We start from the raw sequence: 24,542 nt of genomic DNA on the forward strand, positions 1-24,542 counted from the left end.
AAAAAAATCGAATAATTACCTTGAGAAACATAAGAATTTCTTGTAATTTTTGACACTTTTGTGTTTTCCGGTTTTAGTTGTTCATGCATCTTCTATTTCTGTCGGATTTCTTTAATTGAAGTTATCAGTTTGGAAAAAAAAGACAAATAAAAAAGAAAACATGAATAAGATAGCGAGAGGTATAGAACCTGGGTAACAACAGAAATGAATCTGAAAGATGAAACTATAACAATTATTGTTTAATAAAAATAAAACAACAACATAATTGAGAACAAAATAACTACAACATATGAAAAAAATCAAATATTTACCTTCAGAGATATAATACTATCTATCGTGACCAATGAATATAATGGTGGAATACTATCTATCATGATTTATATAGAAGTTTATTTGTGACTTTTGGATTTTCTTTGCTTTGTGTTTTTTCATCTTCCCGTAACTCTTGCTTTCTTTTATTATTTGAATTAATAGGCTAGTAATTATTTAATATATTATAAATATAATTTTGTTATTTTTAATTAATTAAATATTTTTAATCTGATTTTTTACTACGTCATCAAAAAGACATCTAAAACACTTCTTTTCATTTCTCTCTGCTTCCGTAATTATATATAGTATAGATTATTTAATATATTATAAATATAAATTTGTTATTTTTAATTAATTAAATATTTTTAATCTGATTTTTTACTACGTTGACAACTCATCAAAAAGACCTCTAAAACACTTCTTCTCATTTCTCTCTGCTTCCGTAATTATATATAGTATAGATGTATATAGTAATTTTATATCTCAGTTTTTCAAAATTTAAGAAAGTTATTTACACTAAATAAATAATTAAAATCTGTTTATAACTTTATTAAAAGTTTTGCGCTTCAATTTTGCAATAATAATCGAATTAATTAATTATTATGCATGGCTATCATAAACATAATACACACAGGAAAGATTTTGAAACTATCAATTACAGATAATTAATTTTTTAATTATTAGCTAGTAAAGGCACTTTTTCTTTATGGTGCTCAAATCTTTTTAATCATTTCAGTTTCCCTTCTAAATTTTATTTTATGTGTATGCATATTTATATTGGTTTTTCAATGAGATAATCATAACTTCGCTGAATTCAATCCGAGTACTCAAAGATTTAGATTTGGTTCGTGTTATCGTGTAACTACAATTCAAACGAAAATTTTCTCGACGTTAAAGTCAGTTTAAATTTTGAAAAAACTATTAATCAAACGACTAATAATAGTGTCGTATAATGAACATGATGTAATCGTACATTGGGAACATACGAGCCTTTATATAGGCTTTAAAAGTGCTATTTCGGATAAAATTGAATGTTTCTTTTTATCTTTATTACTCCAAAAGGCATGATTCTTCTAAAATAAGAGCAGTCTTCACTCATACAATATTGCTGATTAGAACAACAATTAACTATCATAATAAGGCGAAACGTCTTTCTAAAAGCACACTCTCTGTATATCCGGTCCAACACAATCTCTTATCAAACTTATCATTTATCTAGCATTATAAGTTGATATCTATTCAAACCTTATGCTAAACATCCTAGGTGTGACTCAATAGTGATTATCCTTCCTATCAAAGTAACAATCAATAAGCAAGTCGTGTTAATGGCCGATTAAAGCATATTTAATGCTCGACCTAAGATACTATAAAGATAAATACCCAACTGAATAAAAACCTTATCTAACTTTGCCTTTGACGTATATGCCATGTAGATGGATCTAATCACTCTTCATGATAATCAAACCGTGAAGAACAAGTAGATCGCACAAGCTCAATAGAATAATGAGAAGTTTAAAAGCTCCGGCAAAAATGATAATGGCAAAAATACAAATATTATAAACTGAAACTTAATCATTCTGGACAGAGGTGGAATAAAAGTTGTGTGCCCTAAAGAATCCCCTAAAAAGTCTTTAAATAGTTTCTTTTTGTTTGTTTTATAATTTTGATTTAGTTGAAGTTCTATTAATTTAAGCGTTTTTTTTATATTTTGTTCCTTTTTATTTTTTTTTTCTTTTATGTTTATTTTGCAAGGTGATGGACCAAAATAGTTATCCATGGTGGTTGAATGCTCCAACATTCAATAATCACTTAGAGATGCAAGCTCAAGCCAATGAGGATAAATTTTTGATGTTTATGAAGGATAACTTTCCAGATGTCTCTCTTCGCGATGCAGCATGTATACATTGCAGGGGTTTACATTTTGAACTGGATTGTCAATATCAAAATTCAAATCTTTATACTAATTCTTGCTATATGGATGATCAATATGAGCTACCTAGAGAAGAAATTTCAAGCATGTTCCCCCCATATTGGGAGAATGGTTATGTGTGTCATCAAGATTCTCAAACCTTATCACCAAATTTTGAGCATGAGGAGGATCCACAATGGAATGAAATAATCAAAATGGTTAAGCAGATACATAATAAATCCTCTTCATTCGAAACTTTTACCAAAAATATTGATGCTTCTCAGAGAAATATAATGCAAGCTTTAGAAAATCTGATTGCAATTACGTCAACTGATGAGCCATATTCAGATTTTTCGAGTGAAGCATATAACTTGATTGAACCTCAACATGAAGAAGTCCTTGAGGAATGCTCAGATATACGTTTGGTGATAAGTTGTGAAGATAAATCAATAGGAGAAAAAGAGCTGGAAATTTCAAATCAAGTGGAAAGTTCCATTACCCGAATAGATGAGATCACCACACCTGAACTTGTGGTGCAGAAATCCATGATTGAAGAGTTTGAAACAATCCCGACTGAAGAATTTTACGTGTTATATGACTTACCAAAAGAGTCAAAAAGGGAGACATCTAAACTCTTTCATAACTTTTATAAATTTATGTCATGGATTTTGTTGATTTATTTTGAAGCTAAAAATCCAATTTGCATTCATAGAATATTTATTAAAGAATTTGGATTTCTTATAAGGCTTCATTCATTTACATAAAAGAGAGGTTTGTAGTCAAGCTAAACGACTATAATCTTAGCGCTTCCGGGAGGCAACCCGAGTTTTTTTTTAATTTCTCTTTTATTTACAATATTTCTTTAAGTAAGTTTTATTATTTTTTTTTTTTTTATTTATTTTGCAGGTAAACCAAAAAAAAAAAAAAAAAAAAAAACAAATAAATTGGTCCAACAGTTAAAGTGAAAGATCTCATCTCCTCTACCACCTTTGGTTTAAGGGAGTTTTTCTTTAACCCTTTTACTTTTTCACTTTACCTTTTATCGCATTTTTGGGAGTAAATGCATGCTCTAAAGTGTGAGGAATGGTAAAAAGGGTTTTATCTATCTTAGTTTAGGTTTTTATTATTTATTGTTTATGTTTGTGTTATTGTTTTTTTTAGGTAATTTCATTTAGTTGCATGCTTCCTTACATGTTAAAATCATTATCTTCGTTTTTCAAAAATTTGAGATGGACTTAGGAAGAAAACTCGTAAACAATTGACCCTTAATAGAATGAAACTTCACCATGGCAGTCATAAATTTTGAAATTACATTTTTTTATAGAATTACGAAAACTGAGGAACTTTGGATTAGAATGGGAGTTCCGGAGACTACACTTGTGGACTGAAAATAAGCATTGAACTTGTCATTTGGTTAAACTTTTTGGTACAAATATTAACCCGGACATATGTGAGATTTTGAGACCAACAATTTGAGCATTTTATTACACATTGCTCGGTTTATTTTTTTTCCTTGAGTGTGCTCATACTTGCTATTGTCTATAGAGTTTGCATCAAATGCTAGTCGAAACCTTGTGCATCCAGTTGGAACTTGGCGTGATCAAGGCAATTAAGTGTAGCCCTTTGTTAATGTTCGAACTTATTTTTTCTTGTTTAAACCCAAAACCCTTTTACATCGTGTTTAGTTAAGCCCCGTTGAAGCCTACGTATACCATTTTCTTTGTTTCACCACATTACAAACCCCCTAACGTCTTAAATACCTTTTTCTCACCCGTGAATTTACAATTATTGTGCACAAATAGGAATGATTTAGGGAGCTCAAAATTTGTGGAAAATAGGAAGTCGAGAATTATTTTTGCTACTTTATGTGCTATTGCTCAAAAAAAAGAAGAAAAAAATAATAATAAAGAAAAAGACTCAAAAGAAAAAAAAAAGAAAAAAATTAAATTAAAAAAAAGAAAAAAAAGAGAAAAAGCATTGGTTTGAGTCATTTAGTTCAAGGTAGAGATTCATGCATGTACGATCAATCTTAGAAAATTCATTTGAAGCAAGGAACTGTAATATGTAATCATAAGTTAAGAATAAGGATAAATGGATGAATACTCAACATTGTGAGACTTATTGCAGTCTTGGAGATAGAAGTGGGTAAAAAAAAAAACGATTCTCATATGCTTACTTCTGGAACTCTTGTTTCTGCCCTTGTTCTGGAATTAATACCTAATGGAAAAAATGAAGGAAAAAAATTGCTTTCTCATCAGTAGCACATGTTATGTTTATCGGCTAATCTTTGAAGAGCTTCGAGTCTTATTGTATCTATTTTGCACAACTAGTTGTTTATTCACTTTCCACATATTTTCCTTATCCAAACCTGTCCCTAAACCAACATTTCAACCCGTAAAAGACCTTGGGATCTTGTTTCTGACTAGATAAGCACAATGGTAACAACTGGATGACAATGCAAATTCAGCATAGTCAAAGCTAGTATAGAGCTTGAGAGACAAAGTTTACACCTAAACACTTGAGTGAAATGAGTGACCACTAGCGAGGTACCAAAATAGTTTGCCTTTTGATCTTGTGACATGATTGAAGATACGTCTACTTGTGTTGGTTTGCGGAGAAACGATTAGAATCTTTTAGCGTCCAAACCTTTTGTTTTTCATCCAAACTTGTAAAATCGAGATCTATGAATGCCAAGTGAAGTAAATCGTGTTATTGTGTGAATTATTTATAGTCAGTATTCTAGAGTTTGTTTTGAGTCTGAGGCTTGCTTGAGGACAAGCAAGGTTCAAAGTGTGAGGAAGTTGTTATCTTGCATTTTCATATAGTTTTTAATATATTTTAATTATAGTAATCATGCATTTTAAGATAGTTTTTAATATTTTATAATTATTTTATGTTTAGTTTTATATTTTAAGAGCTAATGCTTGTTCTATGTGTTTTTAGGTATTATTTGGGGCAAAAATGCAATTATGGAATCATTATTCAAGTAAATAAAGTTGCACAGTTAGAACTCCTTCTAGTTGGTGACCTCGTAGCAGTTGAAGAATGAAGACTCATGACTCTTTAAATAAATCCTTATTGTCATAAATTCCTTAAATAACTATCCAAGGAATGTTATGAAAGTTAAAGAGTCTTTTGAATGCTCAAGAAGGAGTTACACTACTCAATGCTCCCTTTAATTACATGAAAGTTAAAAAGTTGCAAAGAAGAATTCAACTCTCCATATGTTTAAGAAGTTAGAGCAAAGAATTCAATCCTCCATTAATCTTCTCTTTAATAGCATTAAAGTTGGAGGTTACAATGAATGCATGAAGGCATGTGCAACTATAAATACCTACATTGGGAAGCATGAAATGTCTGGTGTTAAAATAGAATTTGTTGAATAGTTGGCAACCTTATAAGATTCAACCTCACTTATTACATATTCATTATGCTCATTTGTCCCCTCTTTCTTATAACTCCCTCTATACACCTTTTGTTCCTGCACAAAAGTGTCTCTTCTAGAATTCTCGGACGCATAGTTTTTTTTTTTTTTTTTTGAAGAAAGACGCCTAGTTTTTATATTTTATTTTTTTACAAATTTAAATTTAATTAATTTTTTACAAAACAAATAAAGATCAAATTTTTGGGACAATTTATAAAAAAACGATGCAGTTAGCTCTTATATCATTGTTAGGAAAAAGTACAAAATAATCATGTGGTTTGACCTTTTTGAAAACGCAATCCCGTGATTTAAAAATTTACAAACATGAGTCTGTGATTTGTGTAGTTTACAAACTCAAACATTTCGTCAAATTGTTTTATCGTGGCTATTTATCCAAAAAATTGAGTGATTTGGAAAAGTTTAAGTGTTACAGCGTAAAATCGAAGTGAGGATTTTAATCGTAAATCCACAAAGATGTTTCTTGTCAAGCATGTGCTTGAAAGGGTTAGTCCCAAATAAGATGAACAAGCTTTCAATGGAGGCTATTTTTTATTCAATTTCATAAAAATTGTTCTTCATTACAAAATATGAGGATTATATACCTCCCCTTAGACTAGGTAAAAATACTAAGATACCCCCACTAGGGTTACAAATTAAGTAGAAAAGAATAGGGGTAGAATGGGGTAAATGGTGTGAGTGGCAAAAAGGGAAATAGAACTAAGGGCAGAATAGTAAATAGTGTAGTGGAAAAACAGTAAATAAAGTGGTGTCAGCTCTTGTCCCCTCTAAATCAACTTGGTGAAGAAGGCATCTCAAAAGGACATGCACATCGTGCCACATAACTCACATGCAGTGTGAGTCCAGTTCTGTTCTTCCGCAGGTATTTCACCATTTCTTTGCACGAGCTCCGCACATCGAGCTGGATTGGCATGCCGAGTGACACGGCGTGCAGAAAGTGACACGACGTGTCATTCAGATTCTGTCCCCTTTGCCTTTTCAGCTCCTCTCATCGGATCCATGTTGGAGATGTCCGCATCATTAAGAGTTCGATTAAGTTCTGACTGTGCAAGTTAACTAAACCACAAATAAATTTTTACCAAAAATTGACCCACAAATCCTTTAAATTAAACTTCACAAACCATAAATCCATGTTTGCAAGGTTTTAAAGGCGACATTCTGTTTGCAAATCGGGAAAACTATAAAGTTTTTTTATACGTCATCATTACTATTAAGAGAGAACTTACGAAATAACTTTTAAAGGCCTCGTATTGTATTATTGTTGTTGAGAAACAGTAATATGTGCTACTATTATCGATTTTTAATTTTATTTTAGTTTACTACATTTTAATTTTCTATATATGATTGCTAGTAATTAATCATTGAGTTGAGATATCAAAGTAATTAAAATATATTTTAGGTTAGAGACTCCTTAAATCAAAGGCCATAGGCGAGCTCTCCATGGAGCTGACTCTGACGGTATGAATATATTTCTCTTAGGAATAGTTACAAGCAAAATCATGGATTTTGATACCATGTTAACATTAGTTTTTAGGAAGACATGATATATTCTGTTGTGATTAGGACAAAGATAGGAAGTGATGAAGTTGTTGTTGGATTGGTATAAGTTACCAGAATTGCATGGTGACTAGTTGGAAAAATAGATGTAGTCGCAATAATTACAAGAGTAGTCATGGATTCCAATACCATGTTAATGTTGGTTTTAGGAAGACATGATAGAGATGGGAAACGATGAAACTTCATCGATGATAAGGGTAAAATATGTATCACCGTTGATAGAAGATTCTATCGTGATTGGGACGAAGATGGGAAGCGATGAAGATGTTGCTAGATTGACGCGAATTACATGTTAACTTTAGCTTTTAGGAAAACATGCAGAGATAAGAACCGATGAAGCTTCATCGGTGATAAGGGTAAAATTTATATTGCCATTGACAGAAGATTCTATCGTGATTGGAACAGAGATAGAAAAGGATAAAGTTGTTGCTGGATTGGAAGAAATTGCCAGAATTGCATGCCAAGTGGCAAAAAAAAAAAAAGATGTAGTCACAATACTTATAGGAGGAATCATGGATTCTGACACCATGTTAACGTTAGTTTTTAGGAAGAGATGATAGAATAAGAAGTGTATTGAAAGTATGATTTCTTATATTACCTTTTATCGCGATTGAGATTGAGATGGGAAGCGATGAAGTTGTTGTTGGATTGGCAGAAATTGCGAGAATTGCATGTTAACATTAGTTTTTAGGAAGACATGATAGAGATAGGAAGAGATGAAGCGGTGAAGCTTCATCGGTGATAAGGGTAAAATCTGCATCACCATTGACATAAGATTCTATAACGATTGAGACAGAGGTGGGAAGCAGTGAAGTTGTTGTTGGATTGGCAGGATTGCCAAAATTTCATGCCGAGTGGCAAAAAAAAAAAAAAAAAATGTAGTCGCAACAGTTATAAGAAAAATAATGGATTATGATACAATGTTAATGTTAGTTTTTAGTAAGATATGATAGAATAGAAAGTATGTTGAAAGTATGATTTCCCTTGGTAGAGATTGTATTAGAGATGTGTATAAGTATAAAGAGTTGTATATTTGATGAACAAGTAGAAGAGCATAAAAATGCATAAAGTGATTATCTCTAAAATAAACATCATTTATTATATGGATAAATACACAATAATTATTATAGAGATCATTTCGATAATTATTTTGAACATGAACTTCTTAATTCATTTCGTGATTTGACAATCTTTAAATGACAAATATGCAATGCGACTCCAGCATTTTAGAAGTTTCAAACCCTTAGTTTTTATATTTTATATTTTTATGAATTTAAATTAAATTAGTTTTTTTTTCTGCACAAAAGAAGAAATAAAGATCAAATATTTGAGAGAAATTGTAGAGAACCAAGAAGTTAGGAGTTATATCATTGATAGAATAAAGTATAAAAAAAAATCATGTGGTCTGTTCTTTTTGCAAATGTATTCTCGTAATTTAAAAATAGGCCTAAACCATATGCAGCCCTCTAAATTTGTCAATTTTAGTCATTTTGCCTACTGAACTTACGGAACGACCTATTTGCCCCCTGAACTATTTAAAAGTGGTATTAGCAACCCCCTATTTTCATTATAATGGAAACAAAATGAAATTCTAACATTAGTACAAGTGTTCATGGAAGTATTGGAACTAGCCAGCATATATCTAACCTCATTTGGAGCTTGTTTTAGTAGTGCATAACCATATATGCAATTTTTACAAGAAAACTTGTGTGTGGTCTATACTAATCTCATTTGCAGGTTATTTTAGTAGTGCACAACCCTTTTTATTATGACATTGGTGCTTGCAATGAGAAATGTCATAATTGTTTTCGTTATAATGAAAACAGGGGTTACTAATACCACTTTTTAAATAGTTGAAGGGGTAAATAGGTCGTCCCGTAAGTTCAGAGGGCAAAATGACTAAAAGTGACAAGTTCAGGGGGTTGCGTATGGTTTAGGCCTTAAAAATATGCTTTGTTAAAAAAAATTACCGTGGGTATTTATCCAAAAAATGGAGCGATTTGGAAAAGTTTAAAAGTTCAACTTTGCAAAAAAAAATTTATGTATAAGCTTTAACTGTGCAAGTTAAATAAATCATAAGTAATTTTTGATCGAAAAATTAACTTACAAATCTTTTAACTTGAACTTCACAAATCTTAAATTCATGTTTACAAGTTTTTAAATCGTGAAATTGTATTTAAAAATTGGAAAAATCACAAGGGGTTTTTATTCCAATTATTAAGAGAGACATTGTCCATGTATGGTAAACAACTTTTTGTAGGTAAAATTGGAGGTTTGAGCCATTTTAATGTTTTAATTAGTCAAAGATCTAATAATGTTTTTTTTTTTTTTTTTAATAATGAGAGGTTTGAAATAACTCATTGGATCCAAAAAGCTGGTTTTAGAAGTCTTTTTAATTAGCTTATTGTTCAACCTCTTTTGAATTTTTACCCCTAATTACTATATTTTACCTCTAAATAAAGACCGTGTTTGGTAAAAGAGTTTTTTTGAGATAAAATTAGAAGGTTGAGTCATTTCATAGGTTTTGACTATTCAAACTTATATTAGTAATATTGACTAGTCAAGCCTCTATTAGTAGTGTTTGGTGAATAGATTTGAAATAACTTATTAAGTCCAAACACTAATTTTGAAAAGCTACTACCTCTTTTTCATTGCTTTATCTTTTTTTATGAACTCTTAATTACTACTTTTTAAGTCCAAATAAAATTTTTATTATATTTTTATTTATCAGTTACGTAAATAGTTATTAATAATCAACTAAGTTTTACTTAACATAGCCATTATGAAACACCCTTGAGTTTAGTATTAAGAATTGAGAAATGAAAGTAATTAAAAAAAAGATGTGGGATGTCCTAAATTGATATTATGTTCATATAGTTTTGTACAGGAATATGATTAGATGGTAGCCCACGTGTAGCTCCCAGTTGCAATGATACTAATGCTGGCAGCACCCTATGTTTTCCTCTCCCAATCTAACTTTCCTTCTCTTTCTTCCTCTTTTCTCTCTAATATTTTTTACCCTCTTCTTCTTCTTCATTCTTCTGTCTGAACTCAACTCAAGGGTTTCTTTTCCTTCTTCTTTGAAGAGAAGCTGCAATTTCAATTCAATGATGTTCTTTAATTACCCAAAATTAGGAATCCCATTTCTCTTAACACCAGTGTTAATTTTCCCAAATTAACACAACAACCAAACCCTTCTGATTTGATTAAAGTTTCAACCTTTGGTTGGTTCCCCCATCTGTCTCAAGAATAATGTTTAGTGTTAATTTTCCTAGTTTAAACAAAAACCCTTTTGCCTAAAGTACCAATCTTTGGTGAGATTTGACTACTTCCCCCACTTCCAAAAACATCAAATCAAGTCCCCTAAAAGAGAGCAAAAGAAAGAACCCCCCATCTTGGGTCTTAATTTGAATCAAGAAGTTGCATGCATTCATCAATGGCTGCTGATCAAGTTGGGATAAGAGATTACAGAAAAGGGAACTGGACATTGGGTGAAACAATGGTGTTAATTGAAGCAAAGAAAATGGATGATGAAAGAAGAATGAAGAGAAGTAGTGATAGTAATAATAACACAGAAGGAGGAAGAAGTAAACCAGGTGAACTTAGATGGAAATGGGTTGAAGATTACTGCTTTAGAAAAGGGTGTTTAAGGAGTCAAAATCAGTGTAATGATAAATGGGATAATCTAATGAGAGATTATAAGAAAGTTAGGGATTATGAAAGGAGATTAGCTGACAATGAAGAAGCAAGATTATCTTATTGGAAGATTGAAAAGAATGAGAGAAAAGATAAGAACTTGCCTAGTAATATGTTGCTTCAAGTTTATCAAGCTTTGGTTGAAGTTGTGGAGAAGAAAGGAGGATCATCAGGAGGAGGACAAAGAATGCTTATTCCTTCTAATTCTAATCCTAATCCTAATTTAACTTATGGAGTTGAAAGATTACCTCTTTCTACTGTTCCTCCTCCTCCTCTTCCTCCACCACTTTTGCAACACCATGTCTCAGTTTCAATGCCATTATCTCCGCCTCCACCTCCGCCGCAGCCGCAACCACCACAGCCTCAAACACTTCCTCCTCTTCAATACTCTCAGCCATTACCTGCAGCTGTAGGTACTCTCTCATTCTCTTCTTACTTTTTCTTTTGGTTCGAGGCTAATCAGATACTCTTTTTTAACTTTATTTTGATTTCGGTTCGAGGTTAGTCGGACACTCCGAGTTTTATTATTATTATTATGTTGATTAGACATTTTGTTTAGTGATTTTAGGTTGGAAACTGATTAGACATTCTTGATATATATTTTAATTTTTCTTAATGTGTTTGGTTTGATTGTTATTGTTATTGTTATTTGTTGCTAAATGTTAGCTGATTTTCCTTTCAAGATATAACTATCTGCCCATAATCATATATCTACTATTTGAAATAAAATAATAAAAGAATGAGAGAAGTAAAATGAAACGGACATTAATATCCGTTTCGTTTTTTTTACTTCTTATTGTTTTTTATCTCTAATGATAGGTACAAAGTGTTCGGTTATGAATAGTAACAATTTTTAGTATTTCGTTAGAATTGAGAAACGGTTTTTTACTCCGACTAAAGAAAACCCATGTTAAAAAACCGCTAAAAAGACGATGCTTAAGCAACTCGTTTATTGTTGTTCAATATTACTCGTGGAACATGAAATCTAATTTAAGCTATTAGAGGCTGTGTATATACATATATATTTAATTTCATGTTGAGTTTCAGATGGTGGTGATGAAACAAGTGAGTATTCAGACACCCCGGCAAAGAGGCGGAGGCGGAGAAGAGACGGAGGAGGAGAGGAAAGGAGCAGCGGGAGTGGTGGAAGTGGAAGCGCGAGCATGGAAATCGGGAGTGCAATATCAAGAAGTGCAACAGTTATTGCAGAAGCCATTGAAGCAAGTGAGGAGAGAAAAGAGAGAAGACATAGAGATCTGTTGAAGTTAGAAGAAAGAAGATTGCAGATTGAGGAATCTAATTCTCAAACTAACACTAAATCCATTAATGGCTTAGTTGATGCTATTAATAATCTTGCTAATTCTATTCTTGCTTTAGCTTCTCACAAGAATTCTTGACCTTTTCCCCTTTTAATGCTTATATAAACATTGATTTTTATTTTTTTAATCTCTATTCTTAGTCATCTCTATCATTATTAGAGTTTCGAAGCGTAATCTGTTGTATTCTGTGAGATAAAAATCTGCGTTAAGGTGACTGTATAACCGTGTTAATCATATTATACTAATCGGGTTATCTATGTAGATTATGTCGCGTTATCTCTAGATTATGTTAAAATTAGTTGGGAAAAATAGGTAAAAAGAAAAAGAAGAGATTGGAAGAGTGCCTTGAACATTTAAAGCTAGGCAGGTCCAAAATTCTGAATTAATGGGTTAGTACAAATTGTATTTATTATATATGTCAAATTTTTCTTTTATCTTTTTTTCCTGAGTTCCATTGAAGATCTCATGCTACTCAATGGGAAATCAATTTAATACATTTGGATTTTTCTTGTTTTCTTCACACGCGCTCATGGATTCTATTTTAGAGATTGAGGTCATTTTGGTCTAATTCTAAATCTAGGTATTAATTTTATTTAAGAATAAAATACAAAATTTGCTTAGGTTGATAACACTGAATTGAAGTCGCCTGAGTAAAGTGACCAAACTGTTCGATAAGAGCGGTGTTCGGCTTTCCTTCTCTGATACTTAAATCAGTATGTTGACAGCTAATTGGTTATTGTCTCCTATTTACCACAAATTATGGCATTACTTAGAGAATATGAGCATATCTTTAGAATCCGGCCTTGTAAGTAGTACACATATATTGGCGGTTACACTTTTTTTATATCTAAAACTCCTTATTGGTCCATGTGTTCAAGCCTATTTAATGCTCTATCAATGAGTATCAGTGGCGAATACAAGATTGGTCTATTAGATGACCGATTTTACATGTGCGCGTGTAAAAAAAAAAACTTTTTGCTAAATCGAACTTGCTCAAATGTTATATACGTGTTATCATCTGAGTGGTCCAGAACCAATTTTTACGTACCAATGTAAAATTTCTCAAAATTAAACTAGATTTGGACTACGAAAGTAAGATTAAGTCGTTTTGAACAAACATAGATAAAATTTATCGTTTATCATATATTAATCAAGTTGGATTTTTTAATTAAATACAAGCTCAATAAATTAATAACCACTTTGAACCTTAATTTGTTAGAAACAATGGGTCAAAACCATCCATAATAAAGATAGTTCCAACAACCAATAGGCGGAAAACCATCAATAGTACATATGTGTGTGTATGTGTGGGGTGGGGGGTGGGGTTTGGCTCCTTTAGGACCCCATTGTATCCGCCCCTGATAATTATTAAAGAGGAATAAATTTTAACTTTTTCTTGTGGAACTGTGTAATACTAACACTAACATTTTGTATATGGAGTAATTTTATACTCTGTTAATGACAGAAGTAAAAGAATCCTATTTTCTGTTAACTTGGTTTCATCTAAGGGTGGAGTTAGCCCATGGCTCGGGGTTCAGTCCCTGATCACAAGCCCCACCTTTAAGTAGCGGGTGTTTGGCCCCGGACAACTCCCCTAATTTTGATTTATATTAATGTATTTATAGTATTATTTTAATATTTCAAAATAACTGAATTACTTTAAGATGTATATTTTAATATAATAGGTCATGAGTTTGAATTTATTGAACTTCTTTTTCTTTTATATAACTTTTATTTATTTGAATTTTATTTTTTAAATAACTATATTATCATTTAGCTTTCCATATCCTAACTTTTGAACTGATTTTTTTCAAAATTAATTTTACTTTTGAAATACACTTTTTTTATTAAATTTTAATTTATGAAATTAAAAAGAATTTTGCAACTAAAAATAAAAAGATAAAAGACTTAGACTCTGTTCTTTATTACTGAAAAAAACTGAACTGAACTGAACTGAATGTTACTGAACTGAACTGAACTGAATGATACTGAATACTGAACTGAACTGAATGATACCGAACTTAACCGAATTTAATCGAACGTAACAATAATGATGATATTAGACTTTAAAATAATTTAATGATAATATTGGACATTAATAAGCTTATAATAATAATAATAATAATAATAATAATAATAATAATTATAATAAATAATGATAAATTATTGAATACTGAAACTGAATACTGAACTGAACTGAACTGAACTGAACTGAACTGATTACTACTGAACTGAACTGAACTGAACTGAACTGAACTGATTGTTACTAAAATTAAGTAATAAAGAACAGGGCCTTAGGCTCTGTTCTTTATTGCTGAAAAAAACTGAACTGAACTGAACTGAACTGAACTGAATTGAACTGAACTGAATACTGCTGAATACTGAACTCAACTGAACTGAATTTAATTGAATACTACTGAACTTAACTGAATACTACCGAACTGAACCGAACTAAACACTAATGATGATATTAGACTTTAAAATAATTTAATTGATAATATTGGACATTAATAAACTTATAATAATAATAATGATGGTTCTAATAAATTTAATAATATCAATAATAAATAAATAAATATATTATTAAAGATAAACTAAATTGAATATCAAATAAAAGCTCGGCTTGATAAAATTTTGGCTCGATAAAAGCCTATAAAATTAAATAAAAATGAGTCTAATTTAAATTAAAAATACAAATTACATACAAACACAAATTTACATATAATTTAAAGCCTATGAAATCCAATACAAATTTTTATATGAATACAAACTCTTAACTTTTTATTCTAATTAAGGGTTAAAGTGTAAAAATATCCCTAACGTTTTGGGTCATGGGTAATTTTACCCCTAACATCTAAAATGGTGCAATTTTATCCATAACATTGATAAATTCGATAAATTTGAGTGCAATTCCTAATTTTTAAATATGGAAGCATACTTTAGTTTTAATTTTTTTTATTAAACGATATATACTTTAATAAACTATCATTTGTTAACTTTTATCTAATTTATAGATAATGATAAACTATAAATAATAATAATTATTATTATAATAAATTATATATAAATAATTATAATATAATAAATAAGGATAAATTACTGAATACTGAAACTGAATGCTGAAACTGAATGCTGAACTGAACTGAACTGAACTGATTGTTACTGAAATTAAGTGATAAAGAACAGGGCCTTATAACTATTTAGAAATTAGTATTAATTTATAAAACATCAAACATATTTTATTCATTTTAGGTTGAGTACTATTAATATTTTAGCACACCAAAACAACGAAGCTGTAGGGTGTTAGAGACCAATTTTTTTACTTTAGAAAATCACTTCCAACTTCATAAAGTTGATTCTGGCACTAGCCATAGGACTACAATCGGTCATGAAGTGTTGAGTCATGGCTATACCACTAATTTCATATATGTGCCATCTAAGCTCTACTAACATCCACGTGTAATCAACGTTATTGTTAATATTGTACGATTTTATATGTGAAGTCTAAATCTATTTTCTCCTATATGATTAAATTTATACCTTAGGTGACGAAAACATGAAACTAAATTAATGAAATATCAATTCTGTTGGATATGTCATTGAGTTTGAAATTGCTCCATTTACAAAATGTTAATGCTAACATTGTATGGTTAATACGAGGAATTTAAATAAACTTGAATCGTATGGGTTGCACCTAAAATTTTGTTTGCCTCTAAGCTTCATCTGATATGGTGAAATTAACATTCCGCAGATAAAAATAGAGGGACATGCAAAGAAAAAACCACCCAATATAAGAGGTGGTTCCTAAAGGCAAGAATGTGTGGGTTTAGGTAAAAATCCAGTTTTATATATTTTGATATCAGAGTAAAATATTGTTCTATATAAGGTGATGTGATACAGTTTAAGATAAGCTTGATGATGCCCTTTAATGCCTGGAATAAACAAAAAAAGGATCAAAGAGGGGCGGGAGATCGGTAAACCCGCTCCAACACCTAAGTTAGTGCAGGAAAAAGTTATTGAGTAACATATAAAGCTTAAGTGAGCAAAGAGATGAATTAAGTACCTTTTAATGTGTTGTATACATTGTATTTATAAGAGAATAAATGTGTGTGCCCTAAATGAGGATAGAGGTCCACATGACATCTAGTCAATAGTGAGAGTTTACTGTTAACCAGAAATAGTTGCAATGGTAGCACTTGTGGATCTGCAAATTACGGTGCGAAATATGGGTAGAAATGTGTGTGGCATTGAACTCTCATTTAACTAGTACATGTGACTTCGATAATTATTGTTGAGGAGAGGGTATCTTATTGATCCACGTATACTATGATAAATTGTACGATAGCAAATGTCCCCTCATCTAAAATCCCTAGATTGGAGTGCTTTAAGGCTTTGTTTTGGTGGACGACCGAAGATCGAGCCCCGGTGGGTTTGGGTCTATATGAGGTCGAATGTAACCTTCAGATGAGGATGAGCTTCATCTTGTAATTAGATGAAATTATCCTTCGGTTGAACTATTGAAAATGTCTATCTGATTTGAGAAATCTATTACTGATGTATGCTTGGATGCCTTTTATCTTAAGAGGACGTAGGTGGAAGCGTGCTATAGTGACGTTAGTGACTGACAGACCATGTGAAATTGAAATGTGATGTTACCCTTACTGCATTTACGGTCAACGTTTTTAGTTTCTAACATATGTTGTTTTGGCTTGTCGTTTCTCATCAATCAATGCCACTAATTTACCATCAATTTCAACTTTTTAGTTTCTCTAGGGCACTATAATAATTAAAAATCCTACTATTAATTGTGATGTCTCATCATCTTCCCCTCAGGAGCCTATAAAATAAAAAGAATAATCTTCAAAAAAAAATTATGCTTTCTCTAGCCTGCTTCTGCCAATTTCTTCAAAATTTAAAATAGTAAATTTTTGCTCCGTGCATTTAATTATTTGTTGTATGGAAGGTTTGAGATGATTTTTTTAAATCTCTTCATCTTGAAAATCATGAAGATTCGACTCCTTTCTTGCACCTACAAGATACAATAATGGCTCCACGAAGATCAAAATTTACTAAAGATGCAAAAAAACTCAAAATCCAAAAAAAGCCGCCTCCTCCAAGAAAGTAACCCATTGGTTTATGATTAGCCACCAACTCTGATAGCTAAGGAACTACTAAACATTGTGGCCTCTTATCTTGAGTTGAACAAGATGGACGTCAACCTTCCTTATAAGGAGTATAGGACATTTACACCTCCTAAAAGGTATTGGGTTTGGGGGGGGGGGGGGGGGGGGGGGTATTACCCACCTTTTTAAGTGGGTGACGTGCTTTCCTCTTTAGATGGGATGTTGAACATATTGAAGGAGTTCAACCTATATCCTTACCAAATTTCTCTGAACATCTGACTGGAGTTTCTTGCTTCTGCCAAGATTTGTCAAGATCTAGATATTAATCTAACATGACCCTTATTTTAGTCTTACTGGAAGCTCATAAAGAAGACAACAGATGACATGATCTGTTGAAAAATGAGCAGTGATCGGAGGGCCTTCATGCATGGTAAAGCTCATCCTTTCCCTGTCCCTCTAGGTTCATTGAGATTTAATGATATCTGGATGTAGAATCTAAGAATGAATACATCATATATCAAGTTGTGAAATAAATTAGCATACTAATGCATGGGAGAGGACAAGAATCCTTTGGGCAAGCTTTGCTTAGGTCTGTGAAGACAACATATAACATCCACTTCCCTTTGGTTTTTTCACAAAAACCAAATTAGCCATCCACTTCGGATAATGGGCCTCTTTATTGTGGCCGCAGTCTTTCAATTTCTTTACTTCAGCCTTTATCACCTTTCTCGCTCTATTCCCTGGTTTCCCTCCTTTTACATCACGAGGGTGGCCTCTAGTTCCATATTTATTGAATGTACCATGGCTTCAAGAGAGATTCCCATGATGTTTACTGGACACCAAATGAAGGTCGTGATATTTTTTTATTAATGCGTGTATAATCGCCTCCTTTGTCTCTTTTGGTACTTCGATAGATAATTGGACCGATTTAACCTCAGCAAGCCATATCATCTCCAGGTCACCCATTGGTTCGGCTCTTTCTCTTATTTCTTTTGCTAGATCTATTGATGAGGCTTCATATTTAGGGAGGTCATGTAAGTCTCTTTTGCAATGACCTAGTTTCCATATGCCACAGCCATACCTTTTATTATAAGCATATGCCAAGCTAAATGATGGGTGGAGAGGCTCCCAAAGATTCAGATAACAATGGCCTCCATATGATGGAGTTGTATGGTAAGACTGTATCAACTACTAGGAATTATGCTTCGATATTCCACTTTGTTCGGCCATCTCCAATTGCGACCTTCATTTTTATATTGCCCAATGAAGGTACCGTGTGACCATTAATTCCTACTAGGAGACACAATGTTGGTATCAACCACTCTGATTAAGCTATAAGGCCTCAAAGGCTTTCCTAGTGATGATGTTTACTGAATTGCTCGTGTCTGCAAACACTCCTTGAAATTTTAAATCCTCGATAAACATTTCAATAACCAAGGCATCTTCATGAGACTATCTTGGTAAAAAATTTAGGTTGCCAAATGTGAATTCAAAGATGGGCTCTTACATATGCTTTTTGTCTTTAAACACCCTTTTTTTGTTTACGGCTTTATCTTCTTACAAACCTCAGGCAATGACATTTATGACTCCCTTAGGCGTGCATTTGGCCAAGTATCTATCACGTTGTTTAGATGATTTTTTCTAGGTTATTCAAGAATTTATCCATCTTATCTTGTTTTTCCATTTTGTTGAGTTCCATGGCTAACTGCCGACAATATTCAATATCATGGACCTCGCTTTTATGGAACTTACAATACGTCCTGCTATTAGGGATGTAAACGGGGTAGGGCGAGGCGGGGAATGCATTTTCCATCCCCATCCCCGACTAGTTGGGGATTCCCTATCCCCATCCCCGCGAACTAAATGGGGACAAACTTATCCCCATCACCATCTTGCAAGGAATCCCCCCCCCCCCATTCCCCGTTTACAGATGTTCCAAAAACATTATCCATATTCCCCATTCCGCATTCTCCATAGGGAATCATTGTTTATATAAAAAAACTAGTAAAGACAAAAACGTTTAAGAAGCAGTGGCTAATAATACCAAGTATTAACAACCATTCTCAAAATTTTCAAATAAAAAAAAACTAAAAATTAAAAACAACCATTCACCTAATTAAAATGTATTTAAATCATACAAAAATCAATTATCAGGGGAAATAATTTGGGATCCTCATCGGGGATTAACAGGGTGGGGACGGGGATCCCCGTGGGGCGGGGATATCTTTCCCCATCCCCATCACCGGGGATAAAATTATCCCTATCCTCATCCCATGGGGTTCCTTATCGGGGATTCTCCATCCCAATCGGGGCAGGTCACCGATGGGGATGGGGAATCCCCGTCCCATTTGCATCCCTACCCACTATAGTGATGACCGACGATTTTGAGCTTCAGATGGTATTAGTTGTGTTGATTATTCTTTTCAACCTAATACAATATTTCTTTTTGATAAGCGTTTAGTGATGTAAAGTTACGATCTACTTGCTCTCGTGGTCTTCTTTGGTTTTTATCTCTGTCATTTCTAGATATTTTGAGGTGTTAACCATACCCATCATGTATTTCAACAAAGGGTTGAGGTGGTGCCCATCCCATTTCACGAAGTCCCTGTCCCATCGCATGAAATCTGGAAATATTTTAGGTCATAAGGTTGTGAGCTTTTGACATGCCATTCCTTCTATAACTGGAGATCATGGCAGCCATTCCTCCATCTACATTCAACTAGCAAATCAGAATTTCCATCTTTTGGAACCTTTTAACCCATTCTCGAAGGTCCTCATTAGGTTCTTGCACTAAATACTTTAAGTCATGTATGGTTTTGCTCTTTGGTATGGATGTGATGAAGTGTTCAACTAACTCATTTTCCATATGATTGAACATCTAGATAGACCCAAGTAGGAATTGCTCATACCAGTAAGTGGCAACCTCCTTGAGTGTGGTACAAAAGAGTCTTCATGTGAGAGGATCCGTAGCAGTGGTAGTTTCTAAGGACTTTCGAAAAATAAGGGATATATCAGTCCATTATATTCCGTCAATAAGGGATATTTGAATCCCATATACATGGAATTTATGCGCAACATGGTGAACTAGTATCCGTTATTTCATGAATTTTGGAGTCTATACCGACTTTTGTCATATCATTCCAGAGTTCCTTGCGTTTAAGATTGTACATCTCTTCTTTAACAAGTGGAGTCTCACCATCTCCTGCTTTGTTATCCGGGTTGGTTTGCCATCGATCGTTAGATCTTGGATCCAAAACTTTGAGGTGGTTCTCATCTTGGTTTTTGTAATGACATTCAGAAGAGTTTGACAGGTATTTTTCTCATGTTTAGGGGATTTAGATTCTCTAGAGTAGTGACGATGGTTGCTAGGTGGTGTTTTAGAATAATTGCACCTTCGGCGACAAGATCTGCATTCTCATCCTCTTGACCCACCTCGAGTTTCATCCTAGTGAGAATCTGAGGAGAGATCGCCTTTTCACGAACAAATGGTGGTTGTTAGGGCAAAGTTGAAAGAGGCGAGCAAAGCAAACAAGCGCCCTAGTAAACAAGATTCTATCATTTGTTTATCAACTCTTGGATCGAACCGACATTATAGAGAGGTTGCTTGGTTATTCCATCCATAAAATTTCAGTTACTCTGGATCTAAAGTGCCCAACCACACCTATATTCGTTAGTCAAACTCTAGAGTAACTAGAAGAGGTTCTAACACATTGTCATTTGCATCCACGAGGGATCTATTCCTTGATGGTTGAGTTGAGGTTGAAGGAATATCCAAGGATGGGGGAATGTCGTTTGCATCCCCGAAAATATCTAGACCCCGTTTGTTTTCCAAAAACTACTATGTTTTGGAAAAATTTGGATAATTCTTTTTTTATAAAATATTTTTCAGTGTTCCGCTACAACACTGGAAAACGGAAAAAAGTGATATATAGCTACTATTTTAAAAAACTTAAGAAAATGTTTTACTCGGTAAAATATTTTTCTAACTTTCTTCATTTATTTTTCTATCAAATAATCTAAATTTTTTTTATTTACTTATTTTTGTAACCAAATAAACATTGGAAAATATTTCCTCCATTTAAAGACTAACAAAGGGGTCTTATGTACATCTTATCCAAAATCCCAATTACACATTAATCTCAAAGGGGAAAAGGACAGAGCAAGATTCGGAAATGGCATTGGCATGAGGAGGATAGTGTGAAACACGCGCTAAAAAGTGAGAGTGGGGGACGCATAAGAATAGAAGCAATTCAGTCTCATTTATTCTGACAAGTACTTCACAGACTGGTCAAAGGCGACCGGTCAATGATCTGGGAAGAGAAAGGAAAGGATCCGGTTGGGACAGAATCCAAAATTACGAAAATGCCATTACTTGAGGTAACATTATTGGAGTATTGTATTCTCTTCTCTGTTACAAAAGTTGGGGTCTTTTGTCTTTTTCCTTCTCCAGTGGAGGGTCATAATTGGCTAATTTGGTAGGCTTTGGGTGTAAATTTTTAAATTTTTGCCTGACAAAAGTGATAGTACTTTCATTTTTATTTTCTGTTTGGTGGATATAATGGCCATTTCAGCCTTTTTACTGCCTTTTTATGTGTAAAGTTTCAATTTTTCACTCAACTTTCTTTATTTTTGGTCAATTTTGAATTATCAAGAATTCACATTTTCTTTAGTTATAACTTGTAATCCCAAACATATAGTCTTTGGTTAATAACTTATTTAGTTTTTAACATCTAAGGATTAGAAACCTATAATTTATTTTAGGGTAAGGTTGAAATTTACCCGTTTCGTGTAAATTTATCATTAACATATCCATCGTTTCTAATCCATGAACTTTTTCGACTATCCAGCTACTCTTCAACTTTCACAGAAAGAGTGAAAGTTAGTTCCCCATATGAAACTCCTTTTTAAACATGTGTTTTTCGTGCCATTTATTGTACAACTTTGTGTTCTGGTACGAATTTAGACGATGTTCATCTAATTCATTGAGTTGTAACTATCTTCTTTGCTGGACAGTTTGTAAGTCAAAATCTAACACTTTCAGTGACTAATAAGTTTTGTGTTCTAGCATTTCAAGAAGATGTCATGCTTTTTCAAAACTAGACAGTACATGGACATACTAATAGGTTTTTTCCATGCTAACTGCATCAATGATATTTTGTATGGTTTTGTGACGTAGAGATCTTAAATTCCCTCTACCGTCCAAGAGATTTCCTACAAAATAAGGGAGGTGTGACTGTCCAACGTAAGCACTCTGATGCTGGAGTTATTATCATTCTCCATAATAGTGAAAAGGTAATAAAGGCTAGGGTTTTGAACATACTTGAAATATTTCATTAAACACACTATACATAGGCTCTTTATATCCACTATTAGGATTTTAGAGGGCAACTTCCTAGGAGAGGCCAGTAGCCCAATGAGAAGATTCCACGTATTTTGCCATTCTAGACACTTCTCCTTGGGTGCATGTCCCTTAACTGCCACTATTGTCCTTTGTTTCAAGCCCAGGACTTTGGGATAGGTCATGTAATAGCTTATATCCGGATGTCCAACATACAGACCCAATACATTCGAGTGATTGTTCGTCAATTCTTATCTAAACCTTCCGTAGACGTTCTCAGGATATCAGACCTAGGCTTTTGGTGAAAGTCCAAATGGTGATATTTACGTGTTATCACTATATAATTACTCCTATATATAAAAAAACTCGTATCCTTAACAATTCGAAATGAAATTATGACAGTTTCTTTATAACCATATTAGGCATATAAAGACAACTACTTTCAAACTGTCTATCTATTTTATTGTTGCTCAAATCCAATTTGTTGGGCCTCATAGCCACTTTCTACATATGATTGTGTGCTTTGGAGACAAACCAAACGGAAGTCAGTAGGCATGTAATGACTCGGTCCTGAGGGAGTAGCACCGGGGTAGAAGATGTGAGCAAAGAGTGGCCCTAAACGATGATGACAAATGTAGGAATGGACTGAATCCCACATAAAAAAAACGGAGAGAGAGAAATAGTGATTGGACTATATTTGCAATATATGTAAACACATTTTAGAGCACCATCGTAAAATATATGAGCAAAGAGTAATCCTAAAAGATGATGATATGGGTAAGAATAAACAAGATCCACATGAAAAATAATGGAAAGAGAGTGATTGAACTATATCAATGACTCCTAACGTTTTTGGAGAAGTGTAAGTTTAGCTATAATGTATGAAATTATACAAATTTAACTCTAACATTTCTAAGCAAGATCTATTTTAGCTATACATTATTAAAATTTTAAAAAAAAAGTTAGTTTGATTGTTATTTAACTATCAAATCGGAACTTCCAAACAAGTTTGTTGATAAACTGAAGTTGTTTTGTATATTCTTAGTTGGCTATTTACAACTATATTAGTGTGCGATAAACATCTTAGACACTTCGACAAAAAAAAAAATTGTAACTAATTTATATTTGACAAACTTAATTGTTAACATTTTAATATTTTTTTGTATTTTTTTTTTTTTTGTAATTATGTTAGTAACATATTAAATATCTTAAACATTGGAAAAGTTTGTTGTGATACTTGAATAAGAGAAAATAGTTTTTTTTCCGTTAACATACGGTTAAAAGGGAGTCAAAATGTGTATCTTTTCCTAAGTTATGGGTAATTTTACAATAATCTTGGAAATGTTAGAGTGAAATTCATCCATTATGCCCAAACCAATCCTATGAACCGAATCAATTTTTTTTTTTTTTAAATTTGAAGTAAAAAAGGAAAGAGAATCCGATGCTGTTATCCTGTATCTGCTTCCACCATACGAAATTATCCGATAATAGTCAGGAGACTGGCACCAGTTAGAATCATATAATTCATGAACCAACCCAAATAATTTCACCATATAATACTTAACATTTTCATAAATTGGACACCATTTACATATTGAAAGGTAAATTATAAAATTCGTCTAATTCGGAGACTATTTATATACAGTGTCGGAGTCAGGATTTGAAATTTAGAGACTAATTTTAGTTCTGTATTTTGTGGCAATTTTAACGGACTGGGCAAATTTTTAGCCTGCAGCATGATAAAAGTGTTTTATTTTGCCCAAAGTAAAAAACGTAAACATATTTAATTTTCTATACGTTCAATGTTGATTTCCTAAACTAAGGCACATAAATTTTTGTTATTTTG

General features: G+C 32.6%; 1 protein-coding gene across 2 annotated transcripts; it reads left to right on the plus strand.

Moving 5' to 3' along the window:
• The first annotated feature begins 10,197 nt into the window (after positions 1–10,197).
• Positions 10,198–12,454, plus strand: LOC136206389 (trihelix transcription factor ASR3). Of its 2 annotated transcripts, none has more exons than XM_065997419.1 (2): positions 10,198–11,329; positions 11,964–12,454. In XM_065997419.1, the coding sequence occupies exons 1-2, from the start codon at positions 10,645–10,647 to the stop codon at positions 12,311–12,313; spliced, it is 1,035 nt and encodes a 344-aa protein (XP_065853491.1). In that variant the 5' UTR covers positions 10,198–10,644; the 3' UTR covers positions 12,314–12,454. The 2 variants fall into 2 exon arrangements, with proteins under 2 accessions (XP_065853491.1, XP_065853492.1); XM_065997420.1 differs by having other exon boundaries at positions 10,198–11,325; positions 11,964–12,320.
• Positions 12,455–24,542: the final 12,088 nt, after the last annotated feature.

Source organism: Euphorbia lathyris, chromosome 9 (assembly GCF_963576675.1).
Source record: "Euphorbia lathyris chromosome 9, ddEupLath1.1, whole genome shotgun sequence".
In the NCBI taxonomy this organism is placed as follows: Eukaryota; Viridiplantae; Streptophyta; class Magnoliopsida; order Malpighiales; family Euphorbiaceae; genus Euphorbia; species Euphorbia lathyris.